Source organism: Condylura cristata, unplaced genomic scaffold, assembly GCF_000260355.1.
Source record: "Condylura cristata isolate star-nosed mole 26May11 unplaced genomic scaffold, ConCri1.0 scaffold00030, whole genome shotgun sequence".
In the NCBI taxonomy this organism is placed as follows: Eukaryota; Metazoa; Chordata; class Mammalia; order Eulipotyphla; family Talpidae; genus Condylura; species Condylura cristata.
This window is the reverse complement of record NW_004567131.1, coordinates 3258704-3269235: the sequence shown is the minus strand read 5'-3', so window position 1 is coordinate 3269235 and position 10532 is coordinate 3258704. Positions and strand designations below refer to the sequence as shown.

The 10532-nt window shown below is 47.3% G+C and overlaps 1 protein-coding gene across 1 annotated transcript in view; it reads right to left on the bottom strand.

Moving 5' to 3' along the window:
* Positions 1-1174: 1174 nt before the first annotated feature.
* Positions 1175-10532, bottom strand: part of FAM89A (family with sequence similarity 89, member A) — a gene marked incomplete at its 5' end in the record, with an annotated part of 22279 nt that continues 12921 nt past the window's right edge. The window contains one exon of the mRNA XM_004691080.2: positions 1175-5203. Coding sequence (XP_004691137.1) covers positions 4940-5203 — 264 coding nt within the window. The remainder of the gene's footprint in view (positions 5204-10532) is intronic.

Below are 10532 nucleotides of genomic sequence, written 5' to 3'. Positions count from 1 at the left end.
TCTCTGATGTTTCTGCCAAAGGGTAAATAGAAGCCATACACATCAAGGCCCTTTGTCCAGAGGAGTATCGCTGGCAGAGGCTGTTGGTAACTTACAGTAACTGCAGACTGAGAATTGTGGGCAAGCACCCTCTTTCTTCCAACTCATCTCCACGTACATCCCTAAGACATCTGCACCCAGGGGAGCCAGTAAGTGTGTAGCATCACTAGTTTGCCCTTCAACCTCAAATCCCCTTGGCCTTCATACCATTGTCGGACTTAGGAATTTCAAAGGCATTTTCTTGTCTCTAACATCAAAAATCATTTTAAATGATTTAATGATCATTTAATTGATTTATTTTTGTTAAAGATTTATTTACTCAAGTATATAAGAACTGGGGTACAGGCCAGAGGTGTGTGGCAGGGGAGGGGAGGATTCACCAGAGAGAGTGGGGAGCAGAACAAGCAGATCAACAAAGTGCACTGCTGAGGGGGGCAGCGGGTGGGTCAAGAGAGTCTGCCTCGCCATGTGGGTCACTCCTTGGCTGGGGATGAATGCTGCTTTAACCAATTGCACCTCCTGGGAAGGGCCTACTTTAGATCAATCACCCTTTCTCCTGAGCCCCCTCTGTCATCTTATCACCCTGAAGGCAAGAGGAAAAAGAAAGGCATAGAGGTGGTGCTCTCGTCCCTAAATCCTAGAACTGAGCTGACCTAAGGCCCAACTTGTCTTTCGTAGGCCGTGTCCTCCTACAGAACTTGGGAACATGTCCTCCCTGGCCGTGTGGCGACTGTGTTTTAAGCACTTCTTTTTCTAATGCAACTGCTCCTCCCACCAGTAACCGTGGTTTTTGTGGTGCTCAGGCACCACGTTGCTGACTCTTCTTAGCACTTGTGTCAGGGCCCTCCCTGGTGGCGCAACAGGTTAGGGCACAGCACAGCACTGCAAGCTGGCAGCAGCTGCCTAAGTGCAAGTTTGACTTTCCATCTGGAGGTGACCCACATGGTGCAGCCGACCTCTCCTGACCTGCCCACTGCTCCCCTCAGCAGTGTACTTCGTCGATCTGCCTGTTCTGCTCCCCGCTCTGTCTCTGGTGAAGCCTCTCACCAGCCCTTGCACCTCTGGCCTGTACCCCAGTTCTGAATGCATAAATGAATAAATCTTTAAAAAAAAAAAAAAAAAAGAAGAACTGTGTGTCCTAGAGGTGGAATGGGAAGCGGAGAGAGGGCATCTTAGAACTTGGAACTTCTGCTTAAGGTCAGCAAAACTGAATTCTCTAGTTGGCATTTGCCCTTAGCCTCTCCTCTCTAGAACCGTAGCTCTTCTTTATCTTTATTTCACACTTTCATCTTGCTGATAATGCTTTTTCCATGTAGTTTATAGTAGTTGCTCAATATTCTGTGAATACTAAGCAAGGGAAGCAGTGTCTAGAGACCTGTCCTCAGTTGACCGGCAGCCAGAGAAGTGAGGTGGAAAGGTAGTAGCCTATTTCAGTGGGTGAGAACAATCCCATTGAGCAGGCAACTGACACTTCTCCAAAGGCCATGCTCAGTGGTTGGAACACCCACATGCTTCCGCAGCATTTTCACCCAAGAAACACTGATTCACCTTCAGTGACACATGCGTTTGTGACACAAACTCGAACACCTCCATAGACAATAAACTCACATCCATCTCTCTGAACTCCAAGTAAAACCTCCCATAAAGAAAAGACTGGACAGGTTTGGGCTTTTATAGTCAGCAAGTTTTCTCTGGGCAGGAAAATGAAGTTGAATTGACCACAGTGAAGAGATGATGGCTGCTCTGAAGTCTTTCTACCCCAACCCCGGACTTCGCATGTTTATAATCACAGGCTCGGAAAGAAGTGATACCTGTAAAAAGTCAGAACAAGAGCCAATAGGAAATGCTACACAATGAGGCACTAATTCATAAAGCACAGCAATGTAAGGTTAAGGGGCTGTATCAGGTAATCCCAAGGGTTCACCTCATCCCTTGTTCCCTAGGCAGAGGACCAACGTGGCATCGGAGAACTGCAACTCTGCTGCTCTTCAGCCTTGACCTCCAGCAAATCACGTAGCCAGTTTTAATTACAGAAAGCATACTACACTCACAGTACATGTTTCTGAGGACTTGGTCACTCCATCTGCCTTTTCACTCTCTCCTTAAAGTTAACTGGCCTACCCTTCAGAGCTAGCTCAGATGGTCTCTCCATCAACATCCTCAAGTACTTGTTGAATTCCCTCCCAGGACTCAGTCTCACGTCCTCAGTCTTAATCCTTCCTCTCTGCCGCATCTGCCAGAGGCTCTTCCATTACTCATCTATGCCCAGCTCAAAGTGACCCAGAAAAGTACTAAATAAATGTCAAGTGAAAGACATCACCGCAGGCCATTGACTGTAAGTTCCACTGGAGACAGAAGAAATCTATCATTTGTGAACAGGAAGATTTAATGATCAACAATTCTGGGTTCACCACACATCAGCTGAGAAAGACACAGGAAGGTTGTTCCCTGGTGCATGGCTGGCCACACAGAAGATCAGTCTTTAACTTTCATCAGCTAATGCTGGACATCCTGACCACCCACTGGATACTCAGGAGGTCACTGAATAGCGAGACAGACCCACTCCAAACTCAATGGTAATGAGTTATGCCAGGTAGCAATAAAGGACAGAGGTGAATTTATTTTCTAATCATCTGTGGAACCTTCATAAGGAAGATATATTAGAAAACATTTTATGGTTCACTAAATTTTAATATTCTTTGTCAAGCCATATCTACAACAGTACACTATGTTTAAAGCAAAAGAATGTTTGAGATAAAGTATATTTCAGATAGATTATTAAAAACTGCAATGGTTTATGTATATATGCCACTTCACTGCAGGAGTGAGGAATGTGCTAACCCTTCCCAGCAGTAAGGGAAACCCCTCACTTTGCCGTGGTTCATTCCACTTCTAACTCTGACAGATGATCCTGCAATGACAAAACACCAAAACTCAAGGCATGGTGAACCACTAAGTTCCAGAAGAGCCCAGGGGCAGCAGACCCAGGAAAAGCAGGAAATCTTAACTAGAGGGCACCCCCAGTCAGCCCCGGACCTGCAAGCATCCCTCCCTGGTCATGGCAGGCCCATCCTATGAGGCCTGGTCTCCCCATCCTTGGCTGGGCCCTGGGACAGCAGACTCTTGTTTAGTGGTGCTGGTGACACTAAGCTGCATTTCCCAACCACCGAACAATGGAACCATTGGGGGTGTCTTGTGAAGAGGCAGGGCCTGATGTAAGCTGGGTATTTGATTTTGTGTCTCTAACATGTTTTTGGTGATGCCCACTCCATGACGACATTTTGAACACTAGCTACAAACTACATCTGTATTAGGATAATCTGGAGGATTCCTAGAGTCATATGGAGATGCCCAGGCCTCATTTCTTACAAATTAAATCAGGAGGGTGGAAGGTGAAGACTGAGCTAGGCTCAGCAATTTTCTAGAATCTCCCCAAGCAACTCTAACATGCTCACAGCTGAAAACAACAAACCTGTAAACCTCACTCATCATGTTATAGGGGCCCAGCCTCACAGACATCTTCACAGATGTCACCTGCTTTTATCACTTGCAATTTTCTTGCCCCCTCTGCAGTGTTTTTGCTCCCACTTAACAGTTATGTCCTATGTTGAAGGCAATTTATTGCCACTCCTCACTTTACCACATTCAACACAGGATATATGCCGGAAAAGCTCTTCCTTCTCTGTACTTCACCCCAGTTCCTGAAACAGGATTGTGTACATAATAGGTTGTCCACATGCTGGCTCATAATGATCAATTTTACTTCCTCTTGCTGTCCCAAAAGAGGCACTAATATGGAACTGTCACAGCACAAGAAAGGGGAGCGGGGCTTAGAGCATCAGAGCCAACAGCACCAAGCACCCTGAAAGTTGGTCTACTGTGGCTCAGAAAACCCCAAGTGTAAGCCAGCAGGAATAAAGCTGCTTTCAAATGCATAGTGGCAGCAAATTTTGTTTCAGTGTTTGATTAGATTCAGTACATAAAGTTATAAAAGCTGAAGATGCTGAATTCAAAGTATTATACAACTACTGAGTTTAGTATTTTATCCTCATTTTAAGCCTGCACAGTGTAAAGTGTTCACAAAGTATTTTAATAAATATATAAGGCTTAAGGTGATCACTATTTTGAGTGAAGGGTGGGGGTAGTTTTTAACACTGGTTTACATTCAGAATCTTTAAAAACAAAAATGCTTGCAATCGCACAGTGAATGATACAAAACATTAGCTTGTGCCAGCTGTACTCTCTGCTACTCAACACATCTTCGTATTATCTTTTCTCTTCCTGATGGACAAAGAACATTATAAATTTCTTTTGCGAGATTAATAGAAAGCAGCTGATTGGTGTGACGTGAAATGTTTTCTCAGTAAAAAGCTTTCACTGAGCCACCTGGACAGCTAGTAATGCAGCTGACAAATAAATAAAGCTCAACCAAGAGGCTGGAAACGCTCAGGAAACAGCAAGAATGGCTGCGGAACAAACACATTGAGGAAGGGCAGGCAATGAAATGTTCTCGTTGCACATTCTGCAAAGAGCGCGCAAATCATCTACCACGAGCTGCAAGGCAGTGACCACAAAGAGTCTAGCATGAAATCCCTGCCAAGGTCTCTTCGGGGATCTTCTTGTTACGCTTTCATGGCAAATTCAGGATTGGCGTGCTCCAGGATTAGTGTCAAGGACATCACTGAGCACCTCGGGATCACTCCGGCAGAACCAGCGGTCATTTAGAGAGAATGCCATGAGCTAGATCTCCTACAAACTAAACCAGAGTGGCACTGGTACCACTTGGCTGAGAATGGCCCACTGAGGAAGGCAGAGGCGTTTTCTCACAAGAGGAAAAGCTAATGTCCACAGTGTGTCTGTTCTCAGGGCGTGCCCTATAGTGCCTCTCTCCTGAGACCCTCTAGATGGACTCCAGGATCCAATCACTGCTGGAGAGGGGGGAGATGGACAGTGACAGGTCCCGTGGGGGGCCCAGTTCCCGCACGTCAGGCAGGGCATTCTGCTGCAGGAAGTACTCCTCCTCCTCATCAAAGAAGCCGTTCTCCAGAGCAGAAGAGCAGTCGGGGCTGGATGCTGCCTGGCATGCTCCCTTGTACTCCTGAATGGACTCGTAAAGGCTGTAGAGCTGGCACAGCAAGGACATGTCCAGCTGTCGAAGGCCAACCTGAAGGGGAGAGGACAGGAGGTAAAAACAAGAAGTCAGCACTCAAGTTTAATTTTAGTTGAACACTCAGCCAGCAATCCGCTCATGCCAGCACATTCTTTCCAGACAGCGAGTGACTCAAAGCATCACTCAGATGCTTTGAGTTCCAGTGTTGAGAAAACCTGCAGTGTGTGATGCCCACACCTCAGCCATTACTCAGCATGTCAGGGAAGGAGCACACCTGCCAGGCACGGGCCCCAGCCTGCGGAATTTACTCCCTGGCACACCCTGGGAGGCGGCAGCATTGCACATTCTGGCAGCCCCAGCCGGTTTCACTTGGGATGCTAAGACAGAAGTGTGTCATTTCCTCTTGCTGTGGTGGATTCACAGAAGACCCACGGTGCTTCCCCTGTGCACACTCCCTGGGGCCACAGAGTCCCCTTGTTGTGACAGGGGCTCACTGATCGGTGTCACATCCTGACCAGCTCAGCCTCCAGGCTCTCAAAAGAAAGAGGTGAGACCCTTTGGATAAGGTGTACCCTGACATTGTGGGGGGAGACTGAACCATCTTTGTAAGACAAGGGACCTTCATAGAGCCTCTGGGGAAGAATTTTCACAAAGTGGTGCTAGAACAAGGCACATTTTCAAGTCATATTTGTTTATCTTAAGTTCCTCCCTTCCCCCAAGCCCATTCCAAGAGAACCAGCACAGCCAGGACAGGAAATGCATCATTTCCATCAACCCTAAGAGAGAGGGGTTAATCCAATTGGGGATGCAGCCTGGAGCATCTCCTCTTATTCAGAGTCACCCACTACCTCTGAGCAGATTCTGACTCAGCAGGTCTGGGGCCACAGGTGATGGACAGTGGAGGAGGCAGACCTCGCTCCTCGCTCGATGGGCCAGGGGAGAAGCTCTACACAGGAGCCAGGCCTGCCTCCTGCCTCTTGGCCCTCGAGCAAGTTATCTGTCATTTCCATGGCTCGGCTGATGACAAAATAGAATCATTTCTCTTACGGGGATTGGGAAGATTAAGTAAAATCTCAAACCATTTTAATAAACAGTAATCAAAGGTCTCTTGTGTACCAAGCACAGGGCTAAAAGCGCTGAAGATATTTGAGAACGTGCACATAGGAAAACACAGAGGTGTTAGAGGATTCAGTCTTTGTAATTATCCAGCAATGAGATTTTCCATGAGACAATCCAAATTTCACACACGAGAGGCTGAAAAGAAGAAAGCTGAAAGAAGTTTCATTCAATGACAAGACTATTAAGTTTCAGGTTACTCTCTACACTCTTCCAGCACTCTAAGCTGCCCAACACCACAGGCTCTCTGTGGCAGCTGAAGCCATCATAACAATGTGACAGAGTCACATTTCCTCAGCATACTGTGCTAAAGCAAGGCAGATAGACACGCAAGTCCTGTTGTCTCCGTAATGACCACCCTTTATGCTGGAACTCCGAAAAATAGCTTTTTTTTTTTAAGTTAATTCTGAGGGTAGCCAGATTTTTATTCATTGTATAGAGGGGTAATTTTTTATATGGCACTGGGGTCCAATTAAACTGCAGTGTAGACCAGAGGTGGGGAGGGGCAGGAATGAGAGTATTCACGAGACACAGAGTGGGGGGCAGAACAGGCAGATCTACTGAAACACACTGCTGAGGGGAGCATACGCCAAGATGGGAGAGGTCTGCTGCACCCTGTGTGGGTAAACTCCCTGGCTGGATTTAAGCCACAGGCCATAGAACTGGTAGTACTGAGACTTAACCCTTGGGTCACCAGGGAGGACCTAAGAGCCGCTGTTCTTAGGAAGAAAAGTCAGGGGGTGGGGCCCCTTGGCCCCACTCTGCCCCTTCCAGTAGATTTATTGAGGCCTAGGCCCACAAGTAGCCTATAAAACAAGACATTGGCTGAATAATCCTAAGCTAGCTCAAATACTCTGTGACTCAGTAAGAAAACAGTGAATCTTTGGAGCAACATCCTCCGATTTCCTGGGTGGGTTGTTGGCACTGAGGGACAGAGCAGGACTGCTGCTAGACTTTAAAAAGAACGGGCAGGCTGAGCTTGGAGCTTTCCTGCTGGCTGCCTGCCTGTGGCTGGGGGCTCTCCTGGCTGGCTTCTCACCTGCCCATTCCCGATTGGGCCCTGGGTTCAGGAATTTGGATACTACCTGGCCTAGGATAATCAGCACCTGGGACATGTGTCAGCCAATAATTTTTTTTTCCATCACCTTTTCCCTGTCCCTTTGCCTACACCCTGTATAAATAAGATCTTTTTGTTTCTCTTGCATGTCTCTCTTGAGGGATGTCTTGCATTCTGGAACTTGCAGATGAGAGCCCACCAGCCACAAACCAGGTCATCCCTTTTCCCCTAGGCTTGCCCCAGTTCAGCTCGGGGTCATCAAGGATCCAGGGGTTTTGTCCTAAGCGATCAGCAAACACTTGACAGAGTTTCCTGAGGGGTCCTGGCCTGACTAGCCCAACGATTTGTAATTTTTGGTCTGATAACCACCCAACATTTTCCTCAAGACATGCTCCTATTTCCCAAGACTCCTATACTATCTGAAAACTATAACCACGCCTCAATATTGACTCAGCAAACTCACATACACCTCTTTGCCAGGGTTTACTGCAAGGGATAGAAACTTTACTAAAAACAAAACCACACCTTCCCAGAGTCACACCAATATTTGCTCACAAAATCATAAAAAGATTTCATCTAGAATCCTGGAAAAACTTTTGCTTAGTCACTCTGATACCAGTAGGGTTGGGCGATCCCAAAACACTTATTTCCCACCTTGGGAACAAATAATGTTAAAAGACAAAGCAGGCAAGAAGTCTGACTTGTGCATTCCTGGGTTGCAGATGGGAGCAGGGGAATGCAAAACTGGCTGTACAACCCCTGCCGGGATGCAGAGTCTCTGACTTTCCGTGACCCCTGCTACCCAAGGACCAATGACCCCATGCTACGGTTCAGGCTCCTCTTTCAATATGTCCTTCCACGGTCTCCAGCCTACCCAGGATCCACACCAGGTTGGGAGTCAGATGGTGTTCTGGACCTTTCTGTACTACAGAGGCCAGATGACTCACAAAGCTGCCTTGTCCTCACAGGGAACGAATGCTGGCCTAGAAACGAAGGTCTGACCCACCTAGAATACCGCACAGACCAGCACACTCTGATTACACAAAGAGCAGATGTTAAGTGTTTACACTAATTTGCCAGGGATTCAGACACACAGACACACCTACACATAGCCAGCTTCACAACACCTCCTTCTCTGGAACTAGACTAAACTTCCTGTAGCTTACCAAAAATCCTCCAAATTAGCTAGAAGGACATGAGGTTAGTAGTGACGTGAACAAATGTGGATTCTCGCCTAGGACACCTCTCCTCCAGCTGTGGTTGTTTAAACTCATTCACCAATCTGCATCCCACAGTCTGATCTGAATATACTGTCCCCAACGACAGCTCGTGGATTGAGGCATCTGCACCCACACTGCCCCCACTTGTCCCCAATGCACCTATTAAAGCCTCCCTCTCACTTGGCCCAACGCCAGCTCGCGACTCTTTAACAGACTTCGATTGGCTCAGCTTTCCCCTAACTTCTCAGCCTCTCAACACTATTTATTATTCTCTACCTTGCACCACAGTATGCATAGGGGACTTCTTTCTCCTAATGTAGGACCAGCAGGTAATGCAGACATTCCCTTTAGGTTCCTTAGTAGCCAGCACAGAGCCTCACTGCAGAAAGCAAGATACCCCAGAAATGTCTGGCTGCAGAGGCCGCCTGGCAATGGGGTCATTCTAGGGTCACATAGCCCCTAATACACCCCACAGGCAGATGAAGAGGCAGCTGGGCTGAACAGGCAGGCTTTGTGCCTAGCACACCCCAGGGGGCCCCTGAGGAAAGCCTCAGAAACACACTCACCTCTTGCCTGTCAGGAACAGAGGTACAAAAAGCCAAGCATCCTCTGAGTGCAAGTTAGAGTCAAACCCTCAGCAGCTGGGAGAGATTCCAGCAGTCAACCCCAGAATTAGCCTCTCCACATTGAAGAGAGCAGGGCCTAGGGAAGAGGGAAGCCAGGAGGATCATCCAAGAAAACTAACGTGCAGTTATGTTTCAGGGTGTGATTAAATCACCCACAAATAAGAACTTTCTCCAGAAAAGGAGAAGGCGCCCTCAGCGAGCTCACGACCCCAGCACTGACCCCAGCACTGTCCCGTATACAGGAGGGGATCCTGTCGTCTTAGTGAAGTGTTCCCACATGTCCCTGAAGGACTGCTGATCTCCAAATGCATTGCTAATTCGGATTCACATCCTAATCCTGGATTCAAAAAAAAAAAAACAAATCTCTTGTGAAAGCAGACAGATAGGCTCATGAAAGAAAAAAAAATGTCTACGATCCAGTCCTTTGTAGCCCCTTTTCTAGCTCAGCAAGACAACTGAGAACAATCGACTAGTCTCCTGCTTTAAGCTGCTTCCTCTCTCTCTTCATGCTTCATGCTTCCTTCCAGATCCTTTGCTTCTCTTTTCCCAGGCCCTGAGCAACCCTGCACCCCCTCGGCACACGCAGGTGCCTCAGCAATTCACAACATCCCCAACAACAGGACCAAACAACACACCACCCTGGGCATGGCTTTGAGACAATAGTCTGGCCACATGAATATACATCAGACAGGGTGGTGCGCCCCAGCTGGGTGTCGGCTCCCCAGCTTCAGAATGTCAGAGGGTGCAGTAGGGGAGAGAATGTCTCCCGACTCCTGAAAAATTACAGTACGAACATCACCATTAGGACACAGCGAAGAAGATGAAAGGAACCTTCAAAAGCAATGGTTTGTTGATTCAAAACAGCATCATGAAAGACTTTCAAATATTTTGTGTGGAAAAAAAATTAAGAAAAATAGTCTGTTTTAAGAAGCTGAAAGTGGGGTACTAGGCCAGCACATTTAAGAAACATAAACAAAAGTAACTTCTTCCCAGCTATGGCAATGAGGACAAAACAAACATGAAAGGAAAAGGTCTTGTGTCTGGCTCCCGGCTGGAGCTTGTCTGTGGGTGGAGCAGATCAGGATGCCAGAATGGGCTTGTCTCTGTAAGTCGTTCTGAAAAGACCAATACCCCCCCCAACCCCCCCCCCTCTCCTGTCACTGCAATTCCTCAACCTAAAGCCAAAAATACCCTCCCCTCCCACAGGGTGAGAGGGATGTACGGTTCCAAGTTAAGCTTCTAGGAACTATAAAGGGCAGATACAGAGTGCTAAATGAAAGTTGAGATGGGGACAATGGGTGACAAAAACTTGGTTTAGACACTGATTGAAAAAGATACTTGTACCCCCATGTTTATTGCTGCTT